Source organism: Dipodomys merriami, unplaced genomic scaffold (assembly GCF_024711535.1).
Source record: "Dipodomys merriami isolate MVZ:Mamm:240054 unplaced genomic scaffold, mDipMer1.0.p SCAF_156, whole genome shotgun sequence".
Classification (NCBI taxonomy): Eukaryota; Metazoa; Chordata; class Mammalia; order Rodentia; family Heteromyidae; genus Dipodomys; species Dipodomys merriami.
In genome coordinates this window covers 1,377,552-1,399,606 of record NW_027202893.1, presented here as the reverse complement: position 1 = coordinate 1,399,606, position 22,055 = coordinate 1,377,552, and the positions used below count along the sequence as shown (strand labels likewise).

The 22,055-nt window shown below is 42.9% G+C and overlaps 1 protein-coding gene across 2 annotated transcripts; it reads left to right on the top strand.

Annotated features, from left to right (window-relative positions):
* Nucleotides 1–268: 268 nt before the first annotated feature.
* Nucleotides 269–18,978, top strand: LOC138827468 (acidic leucine-rich nuclear phosphoprotein 32 family member E). Of its 2 annotated transcripts, none has more exons than XM_070022987.1 (7): nt 269–660; nt 5,004–5,153; nt 5,866–5,988; nt 7,922–8,087; nt 10,483–10,640; nt 15,328–15,382; nt 16,774–18,978. In XM_070022987.1, exons 1-7 carry the CDS (start codon nt 607–609, stop codon nt 16,836–16,838), a joined length of 771 nt encoding a protein of 256 aa, XP_069879088.1. In that variant the 5' UTR covers nt 269–606; the 3' UTR covers nt 16,839–18,978. The 2 variants fall into 2 exon arrangements, with proteins under 2 accessions (XP_069879088.1, XP_069879087.1); XM_070022986.1 differs by having other exon boundaries at nt 16,771–18,978.
* The last annotated feature ends 3,077 nt before the right edge of the window (nt 18,979–22,055 follow it).

The following is a 22,055-nucleotide window of genomic DNA, read 5'->3' as shown; positions in this document are numbered from 1 at the left end:
CTCTAAGTACCTAGGGAAAGCGCGCCAACCACACAAAGAAAAGGAGGGGGGCTACAGGGATTCAAAATCATTTCCCTGGGACGTACATTGTCCCGAACCTATCCGAGTTAACTGCGCGCTTGATCGTGGCCAATAGATGCAAGGTTTCTGGCCCAGGTCTACCCTAAAGAGTGACAGGCATCCACCTAGCCCAATGGAATAGCGTGACACCGAAAAATCCACCAATACATTCGGGAGGTGGGTGGAGTATTGGCCAGGGGGTTGGCAGTGCCGTGTCATGGAGGCTCAGTCTCGGAGCAGCCATTGAAGGGGAAGGAACTGCGGGAGTGTGTGTGTGTGTGGTGTGTGTGTGTGCGTGCGTGCGTGTGTGCGCGCGCGCGGGTGTGTGGACAAGGAGGTGGGGGCAGCCGAGTTAAGAGTCCTAACTCCTTGGACTCCATTTGCTATTCTTTTCTTTCTCCTCTACACCTATTTGGTTGCTTGTGGGCGTTTGTATTTTGCTTTTCTTTTCATTCATTTCCAGATCTTAAAAATAATTTTTTTTAGGGTTGGGGGTAGTGGAAAAGGGGGTGAAGGAGGAGAGTAGCAGCAGAAAAGCAGGAGGACATGGAGATGAAGAAGAGGATTAGTCTGGAGTTACGGAACAGAGCCCCGGAGGAGGTGAGATGACTCAGCCCCCACCCCTTCCCCACCACCCTATATTCTGGGGGTTGGTTTTTTTTGGGGGGGTATCTTATCTGTAAGCGTTTGAGGGGAGGGTTAATAAATTAATCCTCACCGAGGGTGGAGGAGGTGGGAGGAAATGCTTAATTCTAAGTTTTAAATCATTAAGACCTCCTCTACTTAAAATGGCGAAGGGCTTAAGTTTCTAGGGGCGTTTTTGTGTGTGTGCCCGGGGGCTTAGCCCCTTGGGTTCTCGGGGAGCCGTGCGTCCCGGCCTGATGGGGGCGGGAAAAGGGTGGTGTGGGGGCGCCCGGCCGCTGCGCTGCGCTCGCTCGGGCTCGGGGGCCGCCGGCGTGGGCGCGACCCCCAGCCCACCGGCCCCTGCTGCTGCGGCCATCGCCACCTGAGAAGTTACTCCAACTTTTCCGCGATGCTGCCAACTCGGGGCTCCCGGGGGGTGGGGGTGGGCGCCCCGATCCCGAGGCTCGGGGATGTCGGGCGTCGCCCCGGGCCCGGGCTGGGGTCGCCGGCCGAGTCCCCGCGCCGCGCGCTGCGGCGGCGCCCACTGTCCCGGGGAAGCGGCGCGCGCCGGCCGCCACCCGCGGAATCTGGGTCAGCGGCGCGTCCCCGCACGGCGGGGTGAGTTCTGGGACCGGTCGCGGTGACCGGAGAGGTGGGGAAGCGGACACGAGGCGTCATCCGCTCCCTCCCTCCCCCACTTCCCCCCGCCGCCGCCGCCGCCGCCGGGAACGATGTTCGGTTTTCGGCGTGTGGCGTGGTGTGGCGGCCACAACTCGGGATTTGATCCGTGGAGACGGGAGATGGGGGTCGTGGCGGGTCTGCGCTCCCCAGGTGGGCCCGGCGGAACTGCCGGACGGCGCTCTCGCGGCGGTCTCCCTAGTTAAAGAGTCGGGCTTGGGAGGGGCCGCGTGAGGCGGGGACGCAGTCAACTTTTCGGGGTCCAGTGGGAGGCGTTTCCGTGTCAGCCTCGCGGGCTCTTCCTCGGCCTCACCCAGCCGGGGCGGAGGCCGCGGGAAACGCTGGCTCGGGCCGGGCCGGGGGCACCCTCTTTCCCATGGGGAGTCCCCGCCCGGTGTGGGATCGCGGTGGGTAGGGGCGGCAGGTCTGCAGACCGGGGCGCACAGCCGGCCCGGCCTCGCGCTCGTGGTCAGGAGGCTGGGAACTAGAGTCTGGCTAGTTGGCCACTTCGGAAACAAGCCTTAGGATTGCAAGAAGACAGATCTATCTATCTATCTATCTATCTATCTATCTATCTATCTATCTGTCTGTCTGTCTGTCTGTCTGTCTGTCTGTCTGTCTGTCTGTCTGTCTGTCTGTCTGTCTAAGCTACAAGTCTGGGTGCCAGCACCAACCTTCGGAAAGGATCAAAGGATCCGTAGGGTCTGCCCGGCTCTTGCGTTCAGTGTGCGGAGTGGGAACTCCAGATCTTTTTGTACTTTTTGGGGGGTGGGGTGAGGGAAAGGGATCTTTCTCTGAAATTGGCGGGGAGCGGGAGGGAAGAAATAGCCTTTGACATCAAGGGTTATCCAAGAGAGAACTTGTTGGCTCCTGCTTATTTCTTGGGGCTTTGGGGGGTGGGGAGGAGAGGGGGAGAGAGAGAGAGAGAGAGAAAACACCCTCAAACACTTTAAAAGCTATTTCTTAGAATCATACATTTCAATTAAAAAAAAAAAAAAGTCTTTGGGTGGAAATGGATTCCCCTCCCTCCCCGCCCCCCTGACTCCTTTACGATAGTCATTTCCTTGCCAGTTTTAGGGATTGCAGGACCTTGCCTGTTTCTCAGGCTCCCTCTGCCTCCGATGTGGTGTAATAACGGTCTCATATTTGTGTAGACAGTTTACAAAGCACTTGTCGAGTTTATTTACTTTTCTTTTTTGGACAAACTTGTAAGGTGGGTTGTATTGTTCTAGAATCCAAATTAGCAAACGGAGTTTCAGGGTAATGAAGTGATTTACTCAAGTGGAAGAACTGGTTTTCTGACAGCAGATCTAATAACCTTGCCAATGAGCTCAAAATACTGGGAATAGAAAGACTTAAGAGTCAAGGCACAGCTTTGTCACACGCTAATTTTGTGACCTAAGGCAAGTCACTCTTGCTTTCTGAACCTTGGCTTCCGCATCTCTAAAAGGGAGATCATGATGCTATCTATCTCCGTTCACTGAAACAATTCTATCCAAGTCATACTCAAATAGAGAAGATGGCGGCCCTTGTTGCTACTTTTTAGTACCTAAGTAAACATTTTTGTTTTGGGATAAAGAACCAGTGCCTCTTGCCTCCCTCAAGTCCATCAGGCTCACACCAGTTAAATGTCTGCTGCCACTCTGGCCTTATAGGGAATTTAGTCTTTCTTTCTCCAAGAGTAGGAAAAAGCCCACAAAATTGCTACTAGAGTGGCAAGAAGAAATAACATTTTGTCAAGGATGTATTGTTCTAGGTGATATTGTTTGGCCTCAGATAACACAGAAGCTGGGCTGATTTGGGAGGGAGCTTGCTGACTTTTCTTCAGGGATGGTAACAAAGTTTTCCTGAGTTATGGCATTTATAACCAGAGATAAGGAGGTTTAAAGTTAAAAAAAATGATAAAAGTTTCCTCCCTTCCTACACTTCAGGATTGCCCACAGAAATCTTTTCTCTGTAGCTTTGGTGTCCTCTACGTGCATAAATGTCTTCGTTACCAGTGTCACAAACTTGATTCATGTGGGACTTTTTTCAAAGTCTTGCTTATTTATTTATTTAGCCCATCCCGGGGCTGGAATTCCATGCCTGGGCACTGTCCTTGTGGCCTTTTTGCTCAAGGCTAGTGCTCTATCATTGGAGCCACTACGCCACTTCTGGCTTTTTCCGAGAGTCTCTGGACTTTCATGTGTGGCTGGCTAAGAAACTTGATCCTCAGATCTCAGCCTCCTGTGTAGCTTAAGATTACAGGCTTGAGTCACCAGATTCCTCCCTGTTTATTTTTGTGCTATCCCTGTTTTTTTGCTCAAGGCTAGCACAGCTTTCCTTCTTTCCTTCCTTCTTTCCTTCCTTCCTTCCTTCCTTCCTTCCTTCCTTCCTTCCTTCCTTCCTTCCTTCCTTCTTCCCTCCCTTTCCTTCCTTCCTTCTCTCCCTCCCTTCTTGCTTGCTTGCTTGCTGTTTATTGGAAGTTAGAGTCTCATGAACTTTCTTACCCAGGGTTATTATTATTATTATTATTTTATTTTTTGGTCAGTTGTGGGGCCTGACCTCTGGGCTTGGGCACTGTCCTTCAGCTCTTCAGCTCAAGGCTAGTGCTCTACCACTTGAGCCACAGCACCACTTCCAGCTTTTTCTGCTTATGTGGTGCTGAGGAATTAAAGCCAGGACCTCATGCATGCAAGGCAAGCACTCTACCACTCAGCCACCTTCCCAGCCCCACCCAGAGTTATTTTTTAACTGTGATCCTCAGATCTCTGCCTTCAGAGTTGCTCAGGTTACAGGTATGAGACTCTAGTGCCCCCCCTTTCCCCTAAGGAAATTAACTGGAGATGAGTCTCATAGACTTTCTTATCCAGGCTGACTTCAAACTGAGATCTGAGGATCTCAGCTTCCTGACTAGCTAGGATTATAGGTAGCGTGAACCACCTATACCCAGCCAGTTTTATTTTTCATGTCTCAGCGATTTAAAGCATATTAGGTTGAACATGTGAGGACTAGATTATGTTTCAATTTTGAAGGGGAATGAATATATAAGTAGATTTTGTTTAGTTTTTTGAGATGTGGTCTTGCTTGGGCTGGCCTCAAACTTGAGGTCTCAAGTGATCCTTCTCTTTCCATTTCTTGAATAGTTAAAACTACAAATGTGTAATATTGTACTGAACCTGGCTTAGGGGTCTTGTTTCTTTGAGACAGGCTTTTTTCCTATAGCCTAGACTGGTCTAGAACTTACTTTGTAGTTCAGTCTGGCCTAAAACTTGTAATGTATCTTCAGAGTGCTGGAATTGTAGGTGTAAGCCACCACACTAACTTTGGGTTTGTTATTGTTGTTTGTGGTTTGAACTCAGGGTCTGTGCACTGTCCTTGAGCTCTTTTGCTCAAAGCTAGTGTTCTACAACTTTGAGCCACAGCATCATTTCCATTTTTCTGGTGATTAATTTGGAAATTAGAGTCTCATGGACTTTGAACTGGTTTTGAACTTCAATCCTTAGATCTCAGCCTCCTGAATAGCTAGGTTTACCTGTGCAAGTCACTAGTGCCCAGATGAGTTTGGTATTTTAATATTCACAGTTTCAGAGTGTCAAAGCCCAGTTCTATTATTAAACAGATTGCAAATTAATCATTAAAGTGTTCCTTTCCTTTTACAGGTAACAGAGTTAGTCCTTGATAATTGCCTGTGTGTCAATGGGGAAATTGAAGGCCTGAATGACACTTTTAAAGAACTAGAGTTTCTGAGTATGGCTAATGTGAAATTAAGTTCACTGGCCCGGCTCCCTAGCTTGAATAAACTTCGAAAGGTAAGTTGAAATGAATCGGAAAGTATCAAGATTTCAATGTGAAGGCTCTTATATTTACTTCTTAGCCACTGAAACAACCATTTTGCCTGTTTGAAATAGGAGTTTTCGTCTAATACTGAATCTGTTTATCTGTATTGGTTCTGAGGCTTGAGTTCAGGGCCTGGGTGCTGTTCCTGAGCTTTTTGTTTAAGGCCCACGCTCTATCACTTGAGCCACCGCACCACCTCCAGCTTTTTGGTAGTTTATTGAAGATAAGAGTCTCACTGATTTTCTTCAGTGTTTCTTTGAACAGCAACAATCCTTAGCTCTCAGCTTCCTGAGTAGCTAGAATTACAGTGGTGTGCAGCTGACTCTAATACTGTTTTTATTTATTTTACTTTTGTTGGTTCTGGGATATGATACTTTTAGGAATTTAAATTTATTAATGCAGTTGTTATATGGCAAAAATTTGGATTTAATATCTACCAAATATTTTTCTCTGTATCATGCAATCTAAATGTAACGTAGAAGTCCATCAGGATAGGGGTTCTAATGTGTTACATGCCATATATAGATGGGAATTTGGAAATTGATGATTTACAGTGGCAGTCTTTTGAAACAGAGAGATTACACATGTTTTTCTTCAAATTTGTGTCTTTGTAAAATGTTGGAGCCATCTTAAGCCTTCATTTTTTTTTATTCTTTTTTTCCTCCCTCCATGTTGAATACATAGTTGGAACTTGGTGACAATATAATTTCTGGAGGTTTGGAAGTCTTGGCAGAGAAATGTCCAAATCTTACCTACCTCAATCTGAGCGGAAACAAAATCAAAGACCTCAGTACTGTGGAAGCTTTGGTAAGTTTTTCAGAGATTTGGTTTCTGTTTTTCTAATTTCTATTCAGTTCTTGAAAAAAATGTTTTTTTTTGGTTGGTTGTGGGAGTTGAACTCTGGGCTTGGGTGCAGTCCCTGCGCTCTTCAGCTCAAGACAAGTGCTCTACCACGTGAGCAACAGCATCACTTCCAGTTTTCTAGTGGTTTATTGGAGATAAGAGTCTCACTGACTTTCCTGCCCGGGCTGGCTTTGAACCTCAATCCTCAGATCTCAGCCTCCTGAATAGCTAGAATTACAGGCGTGAGCTACTGGTGCTAGTTCTTAATTTCTGAATCTCTTTATGTTCTAATCTAGATGGTTACTGCTTTTCTTTTCCCTTAGAATACAATATCAAGCCAGTGTTGGAATCCCAGCATTTGTAAGGTTCAATTGGAGGATCATGAATTTGAGCCATCCTGTGCTTGCATAGTGAGAATCTGTCTTAAAAAAAAAGCACCTAGTAGGTCCTGAGTTCAAGCTGTACTGGTATCAAAAAACAAAAAGAGGGCTGGGAAGGTGGCTTAGTGGTAGAGCGCTTGCGTCACATGCATTGAAGCCCTGGGTTTTATTCCTCAGCACCACATAAACAGAAAAAGCCAGAAGTGGTGCTGTGGCTCAAGTGGTAGAATGCTAGCTTTGAGCTGAAGAGCTGAGGGACAGCGCCCAGGCCCAGAGTTCAGACCTCATGACCAACAAAAAAAAAAGAAAAGAGAAGAGAAGAAAAAGATATTTTAAAAAAGATAAAATAATGTTATCAGTTTCAAGAGTTTGCTCTTTGATTTTATTTTGTGTGTGTGTGTGGGGGGGGGTCATGGACTTAACCTCAGGCCCTGGATGCTATTTCTTTTCTTTATTTTTTTTTTGGGGGGGGTCTGGTCGTGGGGCCTGAACTCTGGGCCTGGGCGCTGTCCCTCAGCTCTTCAGCTCAAGGCTAGTGCTCTACTACTTGAGCCACAGTGCCACTTCAGGCTTTTTCTTTTTGCTTATGCGGTGCTTAGGAATTGAACCCAGGGCCTCATGCATGCAAGGCAAGCGCTCTACCACTGAGCCACCTTCCCAGTCCCTTGGGTACTGTTTCTGACCTTTTGTGCTTGAGATTAGTGTTCTACCACTTGAGTCACAGCTCCTCTTCTGGCCTTTTTAGTGGTTAACTGGAGATGAGAGTATTTGCAGACTTTCCTCTGGGCTGGCTTTGAACCTTGCTCCTCAGATCTCAGCCTCCTGAGTAGTTAGGATTATAGGCTTAAGTCAAAGGTGCTCAGCTAAGGCATTCTTTGATTGTCCTGCCTCACCCTGTCTCCAGGGTGCTGGGATTATAGGTGTGTGATATTATTCCAGCCTTCCCACCCCCTCCTCCCTCCTGTCTTTGGGGCTTGAACTCAGGACCTGGGCTCTGTTCCTGAGCCTCTTTGCGCTCTGTCACTTGAGCCACAGTGTCACTTCCTGTTTTTTTCTAAGTAGTTTACTAGAGGTAAGAGTCTGAAAGCCTTCCCTGCCTAGGCTGGCTTTGAAATCCTCAAATCTCAGCCTCCTGAGTAGTTAGGATTACAGTCTTAAGTCCCAGGTACCCAGCTCATTCCAGTCTCTTTTTCTCCCCCTATCTAAAAGAAAACCTTTATTTCAAAAAATAAGAACTGTCACCTCCAAATATTTATATACAGGGTCAGTCAATGAAATTAGACACTAAGACAGGTAGGATAATAGAGGTAAGACTGAACAAAACAAATTTGGAATTTATATGCCAAAGAGGTCTAACTAAGAGAGTTGGTTGTGTTTCATAAATTTACCTTATAAAATTCTAAAAATACAAGACTGTCTTTCAGTTTTAAATATATGTCCTCTAGACCACAAATTAAAAAAAAAAAGAACCGTGCTATTTAAAGTATTGACTGTAAATTTTAACTTTACTTTTCCAGCAAAATCTTAAAAATTTGAAAAGTCTTGACTTGTTCAACTGTGAGATCACAAACCTGGAAGATTACAGAGAAAGTATTTTTGAGCTGTTGCAGCAAATCACATACTTAGATGGATTTGATCAGGAGGATAACGAAGCACCAGACTCGGAAGAGGAAGATGATGAGGGTAATCATTCTTAGTACTCTTAAGTGTGTCATAATCATAGACTCCAAGCTAGTCATGAAAATTAGATTGGGCTTAGAGATTTCAGTAAGAAAAAGCCCATGTAAGATATTACTAAGACAAGAAAAATTAAAAATCCATGGCTATAGCCTTTTTTTTCATTGTCAATCCTGAAACTTAGGGCTTTGTATTCTTGCTCAGCTTTGTTCACTCTGCTGATGCTCTATTACTTGAGCTACACCTCCAGTCCTGTGTGTTTGGTGGTTAGTTGGAGATAAGAGTGTCTTAGAATTGTGTGCCCTGGATGGCTTTGAACCTTGATCCTCAGATCTAAACTTTTCTGAGTAGCTAGGATTATAGAACTGTGCTACTGGAACCTGGATTGTCTGGAGTTTTTTTTTTTTGGCCTTGTGGGATTTGAGTTCTGGGCCTGGGCACTGTCTCTTAGCATTTCAGCTCAAGGCTAGCGTTCTACCACTTGAGCCACTGTGTGCCACTTCCAGCCTTTTCTGCTTATATGGTGCTAAAGAATCGAACCCAGGGCCTCATGCATGCAAGGCAAGCGTTCTACCACTGAGCCTCTTCCCAGCCTGCTTTTTGTTTTTTTTGATGCCAGTACAGCTTAAACTCAAGGTGCTGTTCCTGTGCTCTACCACGTGAGCCAAAACTTCACTTCCAGCTTTTTGCTAGTTAATTGGAAATAAGACTTCATAGATGCTAGGTGCTGGTAGCTCATGCCTGTAATTCCTAGCTACTCAGGAGGCTGAGATCTGAGGATCACAGTTCAAAGCCAGCTGGGGCAGGAAAGTCCATGAGACTCTTATCCCCAGTTAACCACCAGAAAACTGGAGGTGGCACTGTAGCTCAAAAATGGTAGAGCAGTAGCTGGGATTACAAGTGTGAGCCACTGGGTGCCTGGCTTGGGCTTCTTTTTGAAGTGATGAAAATATCCTTGAATTAGGTAGGGAATACAGATATTTTCTTGAGATAAAAGGAGACTCACATCAGATGGCAGAGTAGATGTTAAAAGTAATGGGAGAGTGCTTTCTATTATTGGTTTAAAAAAGTTTTTCACTGTTAAAGGAAACAGACTGGGCTCTGTGACACATACTTGTCATCCCAATGGCTCAGGGAAGCATAAATAGTATTGTAGTCCAGGCATAAAGTGAGATCCTATCTCAAAAATAACCAAAGCAAAAGGGCTGGCACCGTGACTTAACCAATAGAGTACCATCTTAGTAAGTTTGCTTATGTGGTGCTGAGGAATCGAACCCAGGGCCTCGAGCATGCAAGGCAAGCACTCTACCACTGAGCCACCTTCTCAGCCCATGTGCTCAAGTCTTTTGAGTGCCAGCCTTGAGTGAAAAAGCTAAGGGACAGTTCCCAGACCCTGAATTCAAGCCCCAGTACTAGCACCAAAAAGTAAAACAAAACAAAATCAAAAGCCAACAACAACCAACTTTTGACACAATGATGGTCAAAAGTTACTGACAATACTTTCCATCCATTGGCATGACTTTAAAGTGATTGGGAGGGGCTGGGAAGGTGGCTCAGTGGTAGAGTGCTTGCCTTGCATGCCTGAGGCCCTGGGTTTGATTCCTCAGCATCACATAAGCAAAAAGGCGGAAGTGACGCTGTGGCTCAAGTAGTAGAGTGCTAGCCTTGAGCTGAGGAGCTGAGGGACAGTGCCCAGGCCCACAATTCAGGCCCCACGACCGACCAAAAAAAAGAAAAATAAAAAAATAAAGTGATTGGGAAAGGGTTAAAAGGCCAATATGCTATCTAGAAACATTTGCCTAGAGATTTGCTCATCTTTCAAAACTATTTTTTGCTGGGCACCAGTAACTCATGCTATCTGCTACTCAGGAGGCTGAGATCTGAGGATCATGTTTTGTTTTTTGCTAGTGCTGGGACTGGAACTCAGGGCCTGGGCACTACCTCTGAGCTTCTTCTTTTGATCGGTCATGGGGCTTGAACCCTGGGCCTGGGTGCTTCCCTCAGCTCTTCAACTCAAGGCTAGCCTTCTACCACTTGAGCCGCAGCTACACTTCTGGTTTTCTGGTGGTTAATTGGAGTTGAGTTTCACAGACTTTCCTGCCTGGGCTGGCTTTGAACCTTGAGTCTCAGATCTCAGCCTCCTGAGTAGCTAGGATTACAGGCGTGAGCCACTAGCACCTGGCTTACCCCTGAGCTTCTTTTGCTCAAGGCTATCACTCTGCCACTTGAGCCACAGCACCACTTTCTAATTAACTACCACAAAGGGAAGAGGAGCTGTTGCTCTAGTGATAGAGTGCTATTCATGAGCAAAAAAGCTCAAGGATAGTCCCTAGGCTCTGAGTTCAAGCCCTATTATAAGCACAAAATAAATAATAAATAATAATTTAAAATATTTTAAAAGATGAAGATGAAGATGAAGATGAAACTGGTCTACTTGAAGGATATGAGGAGGAGGAGGAGGAGGAGGAAGAAGAGGAAGATGAAGATGAAGCAGATTCAGAACTGGGAGAAGGAGAAGAGGAAGTGGGCCTTTCATACTTAATGAAAGAAGAAATTCAGGTGAACATACTTGCACTGAAAATTAATTACCTAGGTGAAGGGCTACTATGTCCTAAAAAAGTGATTGTGTAGAAATCTGAGTTGTTTGTGAACTTGTGGAAATGCATGTGTTTTTTTTGTTTTGTTTTGTTTTGTTTTGCCTATCTTTTTTCCTACCGTACTGTATCCAGTTAATCATATATACCTATTGATTTTTTTTTTCCAGGTATATTGCTTTCAAATCTATCCTGCCTTCAATGGCATGGTATGATGAAAACAGATTACAAATACTTTTGCAGTTATAGAAGTGAGATTATGCCAACCTTCAAGGATTGTTATTAAGGACTTAATAAGATAATGTTTGTGAGGTATTTAGCCCTTAGCACATTGTAGATACTTAAGGAAACTTAATTTCTTCTCTCTAATTATCTCTTGCCTTATACTCTTATAATAGCTCTCTAAATGGTCTCTCTTAATACAGCGTCTTCATTTAGGAATACCCTCCACTGTGTTTCAGGTGCAGTCAGATGCAAATGTGATCATATCACTAGCTTTCTTGAGGTCTTCAGTATTTCTCTGTTGTCACTAAAACATACAACATTCTTCCTTAACTATGGCCTTTGATTCCTTCCCTAGCCTCATTTCTTTCTTTCTTTTTTTTTTTTCTGTTGGTCGTGGGGCCTGAACTCTGGGCATGGGCACTGTCCAGTTCAAGGCTAGTGCTCTACCACTTGAGCCACAGTGCCATTTCCAGCTTTTTTTTTTTTTTTTTTGTCGGTCGTGGGGCTTGAACTCTGGGCCTGGGCGCTGTCCTTCAGCTCTTCAGCTCAAAGCGAGCGCTCTACCACTTGAGCTACAGCGCCACTTCCGGTTTTCTGGTGGTTTTTTATTGGAGATAGGAGTCTCACGGTCTCTCCTGCCTGGGCTGGCTTTGAACCGCGATCCTCAGATCTCAGCCTCCTGAGTAGCTAGGATTACAGGCGTGAGCCACCAGCGCCCGGCCATTTCCAGCTTTTTCTGCTTATGTAGTGCTGAGGAATTGAACCCAGGGCCTCATGCATGTGAGGCAAGCGCTCTACCACTGAGCTACCTTCCCAGTCTCCCTAGCCTCATTTCTTTCAATATCAAATTACTTGGCCTTATGTTGTATATACATTGTTCACTCTGTCTGAAATGATTTTTTCCCATGCTCCCTGATGAACTTAATTTTGACTTGTGTTGAAGTAAACACAAACATTACAAAACATGCAAAGCATACTAATTTTATGTTTACTTCCGTGAAATTTTATGTGTGGAGTTTTGTATATTTTTTTCTTAGCAATCACCCTTCCTCTTAGCCTTTATACCTGATTAGGCTAGGCACTAGTGGCTCATGACTGTGATACTAGCTACTTAGAAGGACGAGATTACTAGCTACTTAGTAGGAGGACAGAGGATCCAGGCCAGCCTGGGCAAAACATTTATATGACCCTCATTTCAACAGAAAAAACTGAGTGTGGTAGTAGTACATTCCTATTATCCCAACTATCCAGGGAAGAGTAAATAGGACTGGCCTAGGTGAAAAAACAAAAAGCAAGACCCTATTAAAAAAAAACAACCAGAGTAGTGAGATGGATTGAAATTAGTGTGAACATGTGTGGAGGTATAACAATGAACTCCCTGCTCCCTGTATAACTAATAAAAGTGAATTTTAAAAAAATTTAAAAATCAGGGCAAAAGAGGCTGGAGGCTCTGGTTTCATAGCAAAATAAAATTGAAATAGTAACTGCCTGCAAAGGAGAGGGTAGAAAAACTAGAAAAACTTGAAAGTGGGCCAGGGCCATTTTGAAAAGAAGAAAAGCATCTTACATATATAGCTTCTGAGGCAATCAGTATATTATATGCTTATCTGTACAGTTTCCATGATCAAAATAGTAACCATAAAAGAAGCGATCATGCTGGGCACTGGCAGCTCATGTCTGTAATCCCAGAACCTAGGAGGCAAAGGCAGAAGGATCTCAAGTTCATTTTGCTATGATTTTTCTTTTTTTTTGGGTCCGGTTGTGGGGCCTGAACTCTGGGCCTGGGTGCTGTCCCTCAGCTCTTCAGCTCAAGGCTAGCGCTCTACCACTTGAGCCACAGTGCCACTTCTGGCTTTTTTCTTTTTGCTTATGTGGTGCTGAGGAATCGAACCCAGGGCCTCGAGCATGCAAGGCAAGCGCTCTACCACTGAGCCACCTTCCCAGTCCCTGCTATAATTTTTCAATGCAGCACAATATTCTATTGTGTAAATATTTAGATATGGAAGGAACTTGCAGGTCTTTCTGTGTGGACTGAGGGCTAGAGCAGGGAGTATGGGTTGGGTATACTTTATCTGAAGTGCATGAGCCCTTCATTGTTTTAGATTTCTTTTTTTGCTGGGGGTGGGGGGGGGTGCTGACGTGGGGCTTGAACTCTGGGCCTGGGTGCTGTCCCTGAGCTTTGTGACTAGTGTTCTGCCACTTGAGCCACAGCGCCACTTTGGTTTTCTGGTGGTTAATTGGAGCTAAGAATCTCATGGACTTTTTCTCCCCAGGCTGACTTTGAATTGTGAGCCTCAGGTCTCAGCCTCCTGAGTAGCCAGGCTTACAGGCGTGAGCCACCGGTGTCCAGCTTAAATTTCTTATTTTTGTTTTTAAGTTTTTTATTATTATATATTAACTATAGAGGGGGAAATCTCATTGTGACATTTGTTTATAGTATATTCCAATCGATGTAATGGCTTCTGTCATTTTCCCTTTTCCTAAAATTCTGCAGGGTTCATTGTTCTATTTTCATTATATGCAAACAATCTACTTTGACCATATTCATCCCCTCTATCCTCCTTCCTGCACATACTCATGTTTTCCCTGCTTCCTTCCTCATCTGATTTGCTTCTTTTGTGTGTGTGTGTGGGGGGGGAATATTTGTAACTACATAATGAGATGGGGAAGATGAGACCCAAGTCTCATCTTTTTGTTGTTTTTGTTTTGGTCATGGGGCTTGAACTCTCTGGGCCTGGGTGCTGTCCCTCAGCTCTTCAGCTCAAGGCTAGTGCTCTACCACTTGAGCCACAGCACCACTTCCAGTTTTCTGGTGGTTTATTGGAGATAAGAGTCTCATGGACTTCCCTGCCCTTGCTGGCTTTGAACTGTGATCCTCAGATCTCAGCCTCCTGAGGAGCTAGGATTACAGGCGTGAGCCACTGCTGCCTGATGTGTGTGTGTTTCAATATAATTTCATTGTTACTATTGAAGTATTGTGTGGAGGGATTACCATTTTATGGATCAGGTAATTAGTATATTCCTTTTTTCCCCCCAATTTTTTATTGTGATTAAATGATTACTTAATTTCCCAAATTTCATAGTATTGTGGGAATGTGATGCTTAGTTAAAGTCACAAACACATTCTATCTTTCATGGGGCAAATCGTCTATCGTGGTCTATAATATTTATGAGTTCTATAAGCTTTGACAATACAGTTATTTCTCCCACATTGGGTGATATGTACATTTCTTTTTTGTGTCGTCGTCCTGGTTTCCCTCCGGTGTGCACATATATACCATATATGTGATCAGCAGCATGGGGTTATTTAGTAGTGATTTCACCAGATGGGGGGAAGTCCTTTGTTTCTTAGGTCTTGTTAATTTTGTCATATCATGTTGGATTTAACATCCACTTATCAGGGAGACCATGTGCTGTTTGTCTCTTTGCTATTGGCTTACCTCGCTCAACACAGTAAATTGCTTTTTTAAAACAATGTCACCCCTTCCTTCACTTTCCTCCAGTTTTCCCCTCTCATCCCTGTCCACAAGTTACATAGGTCATTTAGTATCTCTTTTTTGTTGCTATCTAATTAAATAAAAAATCCCCCAAAAACTCAATTCCTGATTTTTCTCTGGTTACTTGTGAGTAAGTAACCATGTATGGCCTGCAGTCACTCTGTTACATAAAACAAATAGAGAACATTGTTGTAGAAAGTTGATTTGAACAGTGGAGGTCTAAAGCATTACTTCGTTTCTTCTCTTCTTTTCTCTTCTCTTCTCTTCTCTTTTCTTTTCTTTTCCTTTTGTTGTTGTTGTGTTGTGAAGCTTAAACTCTGGGCTTGAGCTGTCCCTGAGCTCTTCAGCTCAAGGTGAGCACTCCACCACTTGAGCCACAGTACCACTTCCAGTTTTCTGGTGGTTACTTGGAGATAAAAATCTCAGAGACAAAGCCAGGCGCTGGTGGCTCACGCCTGTAATCCTAGCTACTCAGGAGGCTGAGATCTGAGGATCGCGGTTCAAAGCCAGCAAGGGCAGGAAAGTCCATGAGACTCATCTCTAATAAACCCCTCAGAAAACTGCAAGTGGCACTGTGGCTCAAGTGGTAGAGTGCTTGCCTTAAGCTGTAGAGCTGAGGGATAGTGCCCAGGCCCAGAGTTCAAGCCCTACGACCACCACCACCACCAACAACAACAAAAGAATCTCAGAGACTTTCCTTGCTGTACTGCAATCCTCAGATCTCAGCCTCCTGAATAGCTAGGATTACAGGTATGAGCCACTGCACCTGGCTTAGTCTTTTTCTTGTAAAAGACACCTTAGATAGGCACAGGTTGTGGTTATCAGGACACAAGAGTATGTATGGTCTCTTTGCTCTTTCTGGGATGTGTTAAATGGAAAAGTCAGTGTCGTGGTTTATTTATTCTTTAAACTGAATGTTTGAATTTCAAGGATGAAGAAGATGATGATGACTATGTTGAAGAAGGGGAAGAAGAGGAGGAAGAAGGTGAGCTACAAAAGCCACAAATTTTGAAATTAAAATGCAAATATGTTTAATGGTTTTCAAGGCATAGTCTATAATGCAAACTATTACTTCTCTTTGAGTAATTTCTCAGGGCATTAATTTAATTCCACTAAAAAAAAAATTGAACATCTGATACCATACATAAGAACAGCACCGAGCTGGGCACTGGTGGCTCATGCCTGTAATCCTAGGAGGTTGAGATCTGAGGATCAAGGTTCAAAATGAGCCAGGGCAAAAAAGTCCATGAGACTTATCTCCAATTAACCAGCAAAAAGCTGAAAGTAGAGCTGTGACTCATGTGATAAAGCACCAGCCTTGAGTTAAAGTAGGGATGGTGCCCAAACCCTGAGTTCAAGCTCAGGACAAGCACTGGAAAAAAAAAAAAAAAGGAATGAAGTCTGTGTGTAGAGGTTGATGCCTATAATCTCAGCCCTTGGGAAGCTGAGGCAGGGTGGTTATGAGCTGGAGGCCAGTCTGGGTTAGGTGCAGGCACAAACAACCCCAGAGAAAGAAAGAAACAAAATAGGAGTGAAGAGATAGCTCAGTAAGTTATGTTCAATTCATTATTTTTTAATGGTCTTTTATTTTGAAGGAATAACACCCTTTAGATTTGCTCTTTGGAGCTCTTTTCCTAGCCCTTTCAGAAATCTAGCTCTGGCAAGCTGTTTCTTGACCTGTACTTCATGATTTGGCCACAAGAGTGCATAGCAAATTCATTATTTATGGATTTCTATGTGCTTGTATATGTTCGTTTAAACATTGTTTACATTGAAACTGAAGATCTCAGATGCAAACTTAATCTATTTTTTGTTTCTGCTATTAACTTTCCACTGATACTAAGACTTTGTAACTTAATAAGCTTTTTTTTTTTTTTTTCCCTGGGGCTTGAACTCTGGGCCTGGGCGCTGTCCCTCAGCTCTTCAGCTCCAGGCTTAGAGCTCTACCTCTTGTGCCATAGGGCCACTTCTGGTTTTCTGGTGGTTTATTGGAGATAAGAGTCTCATGGAGGGGCTGGGAAGGTGGCTCAGTGGTAGAGCACTTGCCTTGCATGCTCGAGGCCCTGGGTTCGATTCCTTAGCACCACATAAGTAAAAAGCCGGAAGTGGTGTTGTGGCTCAAGTGGTAGAGCACTAGCCTTGAGCTGAAGAGCTGAGGGACAGCGCCCAGGCCCAGAGTTCAGGCCCCACGACCGGACCCCCCCCAAAAAAAAAAAAAAAAAAAAGAGTCTCATGGACTTTCCTGCCAGGGCTGGCTTTGAACTGTAATTCTCAGATCTCAGCCTCCTGAGTAGCTATGATTACACGCGTGAGCCACCAGTGCCCAGCAGCATTCATTTGTTTTAAATATTTGCATTTCTTCCATTCTTTCAGAAGAAGGCCTTCGTGGAGAGAAGAGAAAACGAGATGCTGAGGATGATGGAGAAGAAGAAGATGACTAGATCATTCTAAGATTCAATTTCCTAGATCTCCTGGGTGTGCAACAGAGTGATCACATCTTCTTTCTTTTTCATGTATGATAGCTCTCCCTACCAGAAGATAATCTGTAACTTTTTTATAGGAGAAGTGTGGTTTTACTATTTTTGCCTTATCATTCCAATTAAGATTTACTAGTTTGCTAATGATCATGTTGTATGTAGAGAAAAATTTTCATTAACTCCCTCATCCCTCCATTGTGCAATTCTCTAGCAATGTATTTGGAATCTTAATTTTTCTAATTCAGGCTGACTGTCTTAGACATTTTTAGCCCATAATTAAAACATGATCAATTTTACACAGGTATAGTTTGGTGCATTTCATTTATAAGGTTTTAAAGTTATTTATAAATTAACTGAAATTATGGTCAGCTCTCATATGAAAGGAAAATAGCCTCTTGATTGATAAGTTGACTTTTTTTTTAAGCAGTGATTCAGATTTTTAGTTTGAAGGCAGTGATTTTTATTTTATTCTGGATATAAGCATTTGGGGGCCATCTTGTCACTTGACTACATTGGAAAGTAGAATCAGAATAATAAAGGTCCATGTAGCAGTTAGTGTAGTTCATGGATTTGGGGAAAGTTCTATTCAGTAATTAGACCATGAGTTTTTATGGTGACTGAGAAGATTTTCTTTTGGAAGGACAAATTGCTTATGCTAAGTCCAGAGACTTGCAGGTGAGTCCTTTCTTCAGGCTGTAGATCATGACATGCTAGTGGTTTTATTTTGTTTTAGAAATGCCTGTCTTTTTTTTATGATTAGCTTCCCTTCTAGCTTCATTCCCTCTCTTATCCCAAAAGAAAGATGGGAAACTTGCAGCTGTCCAGAAAACCTTTAGTCTAATACCTCAAGTACCTTTTCAGGCTTGTCTGGGTTTTAAACAAAGTGGGAGAATTAGAGAATTTTCTTAGATAAAATACAGTTTTATGCAACAAGCTCAGCTTACTGTTAAATCTTTCTTGGTTGATAACATGTAATACTGTATCAAAATAAAGAGAGAAAAGTAGAGGAGGCTTTAGAAAGTAGCATCAGCATTTCTCAAAAGTCAGAGTGATTGCCTGTTGATGAGACTGGAGTTTTTAAACTGGTTTTCCAAAATGAGTTGGAAACTGACCTTGTAAAGTATTTACAGCTTTTTTGAGTAGAACCTTTAATTTCCTATCTATAGTTTTAAAGCATAATCATTGGAGTGTAGTAGGCAGTTGGAAGAATATTTGAAACTAAATTGATAGGAAAATTGAGATTTATTTTCAAATTGTTTGCCCATTAAAGATAGAAAAAATATTTGTGATTGTTTCTTCCTTATATGGCTACTAACTAAAACAGTAGAAAAGTCTATCTCCCTTTGGTCATGGAGGCTCCATGTTCAAGACAGCTTTGACAAATTCGATGTTCTTCTCTCTGAGGCACAAATCACTGAGTATAGTATTGCTGTCACTCCCTTTTTGTTTTAAGACATATAATTTAGTGTTTTAAAATACTTATGAAGTTTGTGACAAACTAAATAGGCTGCACAACTGACTGAAATAAAACACTTGAGATAAATTTGGCGGTAGAGATTGAAATCTCCAAAAGATGGACATTTTTTTCTCTCCTAATTTTATCAATTGAAATGCCTGTGTTCATTCCTAAAACATTCTCACTCTGCCAATTATAAAATACTTATTTTAAAATGAAATCTATATATTGACTTATCAATCATCTATTGTGCAATCAAAATTAGAGTTCTTTGGTTTGAAGACTACATTTAGAGCCTCCAGATAACTTTTAAGACTTCCTTAGCTCTGTGGGTGGTATTTTCATGCAAATAAGTAAGGGTGGGTTTATATTTTGTAGTTTTGGGTCCTGTTTTAATGCTCTTTGTATGGCAGTATGTATATAATGTGTTAAGTTCTTCAAGAATCTCTCCTTAAAATTTTGAATACTTTTGTGCAACTGTGTTTTGAATAAAGCCATGACAGTGTTAAAAAAAATTCAAAAAAATGCAGTACTCCTGATCATTCTTTCATTGTTTCTGACTATTCCCTGGTTTTTGTGACTGCTGTAACTTAAAAGTTTTTGAAACTGAATTGCTTCAAATAAATTGAAGATTTGTTATAATGATTAGTTTCAGTGTATGACATTTGCTTTTTCTGCAATACCATTGGTAGCTCTGAAGGTCTTTTAAAAATAAAAACATTAAAAAGTTATTAGTTTTACTCTTAAAAATTTTTTTTGTGTGTATATCTGCCCTGGTCTTGAACTCAGGCCTGAGTGCTGTTCCTGAGCTCTTTTGCTCAAGGCCAGCACTCTACCACTTCTAGCCACAGAGGTACTTCTGGTTTTTTGGTGGTTAATTGGAGATAAGAGTGTCACTTTCCTGCCCTAGCTGGTTGTGAACGGCAATTCTCAGATCTCAACTTCCTGATTACAGTCATCAGCTACCAACACTGGAGCCTGGGCTGGCTTTGAACCCCATTTTTCAGATCTGTTTTCTAAGTAGCTAGGATTAGCCAGGTGTAGCTACTGGCACCTGTCTGTTGCAGAATCTTTTGATAATGGGAATACAAATACATATAATTCATTGTTTTCTGTTTTCTAGTTTTTTTTTCCCTTACATGATTTTTTAAATGTTTAATTTGTGGACAGTTCTGGAATATTTCTTTTAACCTCAAGGCACAAGCTAAGCATTTTTGTGTGTGTGTGAAAATACCATACAGAGGGGTTACAATTACATGAGCAAGGTACATTTCTTATCAAGCATTGTTGCCTCCTCCTTTGTTTCCGCTTGTCATCCCTGCCCTCCCAGCTAAGCATTTTCATGATTGCTCTTCTTGAGCTTTTTGGAGTGGAGCTATGGCTTAAGTGGCAAGAATGCTAACCTTGGGCTGGGAAGGTGGCTCAGTGGTAGAGAGCTTGCCTTGCATGCCTGAGGCCCTGGGTTCAATTCCTCAGCACCACATAAGCAAAAAGAAAAAAGCCGGAAGTGGCGCTGTGGCTCAAGTGGTAGAGTGCTAGCCTTGAGCTGAAGAGCTGAGGAACAGCGCCCAGGCCCCACGACCGGACCCCCAAAAAAAAAGTGCTAACCTTGATCAAAAAAGCATTTTCATGATGTAGTTATATAGAGAAGATATTTGATTATAGTATTTTGCTTTCTGGATAATGGCATATATTGAAGTATTTTCAATTTACAGGTAACTACTTAATATGATTTTTATTTTATACTTTAAAAACGTAAAGCTCTTAAATCTGTCAAGTATAATTAGATAATCAAGCAATTCAATGAGACATTGATTCAACATTCTTTGTTTTTGGTGGTAGTGGGGTGCGAACTGAATCTCCTTGGTAGGCAGGTGCTCTGCCACTTGAGCCATGCCTTAAGTACTCTTAGCTTGTTTATTCCTTTTTTTTCAAAAAAAATCTTTGACACATTAATTCTTCCAGTTGCTTGAGATTTCCACCGTTGTGAATGTACTGGATGTAATGGTATTCTGCAGCTGTTGCTTTATATAGCTTTGTACTACCACATGTCTTTTTCATGTACTAATCAACCTAAGATTTGAGCACATGGCATGAATACTTTGGCCTAAGGTAGCTATTTGGATTACTAGTGTATTGAATAGCCCAAACTTCAAGAATAGGTTTCACTATAAAATAACAATTACAAAATGAGCTGATTTGAGGAGAATCTTTGAAGATATATGCTTCTGGGCACTGGTGGCTCATGCCTGTAATCCTAGGTACTCAGGAAGCTGAGATCCAAGAATCTAGGTTCAGAGTCAGCCCAGACAGAAAAATCCATTAGACTCATCCTCAGTTAACCACCAAAGAAGGAACCAGAAGTGGAGTTATGGCATAAGTGGCAAAAGTGCTAAACTTGATCAAAAAAGCCCAGGGACAGAGTGCAGGCTCTGAGTTCAAGCCTCAGAATTAGCACCATTAAGAAGAAAAAAAGATTACATGCTGGTATAATGCTTTTATTTCATTCAAGTCACTTTTTTGATTAGATCTTAACATTGGATTACTCCATTTAACAACTCTGAGTTAGGAAAGAATCAGAAACAAGTATAACTTTTTTTTTTTTTTGTCAGCCGTGGGGCTTGAACTCTGGGCCTGGGCGCTGTCCCTCAACTCTTCAGCTCAAGGCGAGCGCTCTACCACTTGAGCTACAGCGCCACTTCCGGTTTTCTGGTGGTTTATTGGAGATAGGAGTCTCACGGTCTCTCCTGCCCGGGCTGGCTTTGAACCGCGATCCTCAGATCTCAGCCTCCTGAGTAGCTAGGATTACAGGCGTGAGCCATCAGCGCCCGGCAAGTATAACTTTTTCATTAGTATTTACAAATAGTTCTTAAGGGCTGACTAGCTGCAATCAAGTGAAACTGGCCTATCATACTGCAGGTCTGCAGTGAACTTAGTGCAAGTGCAGTGATTTTTTTTTTTTGTCCCTTGTGGGGCTTGCACTCTGGGCCTGGGGGCTGTCCCTCAGCTTTTCAGCTCAAGGCTAGCGCTCTACCACTTGAGCCACAGAGCCACTTCTGGTTTTCTGGTGGTTAATTGGAGATAAGAGTCTCATGGCCTTTCCTGCCCGGGCTAGCTTTGAACTGTGATCCTCAGATTTCAGCCTCCAGCTAGGATTACAGGCATGAGCCACCAGCGCCCAGCTAAGTGCAGTGTTTTTATTTGTTTTTTACCCTATCACCACTTTTCTGAAAGTATTCTAAGAGCAAACTTGTTTCTGCAGTGTTGAAGATTATATGTAGATTGTGTGTGTATTTGTGTGTGTGTGTGTGTGTGTGTGTGTGTGTGTGTGTGTGTGTGTGTGTGTGTTTGGGGTTGAACTGAGGGTCTGGGTGCTGTCCTTAGCTTTTCATTCAAGGTTGGTTGCTCTACAATTTAAACCACAGCTCTACTTCTGGCTTTTTGCTAGTTATCTGGAGATGAATCTCAGTCTTCTCTGCCTAGGCTGTCTAAAAATCTCTTTCCTCAGGTCACAATCTGGGTAGTTAGGATTACAGTACAGGTACCAGTACCTGGTAGTAAAATACTTCTTAGTAAGATTACCGGTGAGGAATTTTGTATCAGAGTTGGTGATCTTACTAAGTCATCTATCTATATTGGAATGTATGGCAGGATCTACTGCCAAGTTTCCTGGGCCAAAGCAGTCAGTATTGGAAGGATCAAAGCTCCAGAACACAGACTCTTCC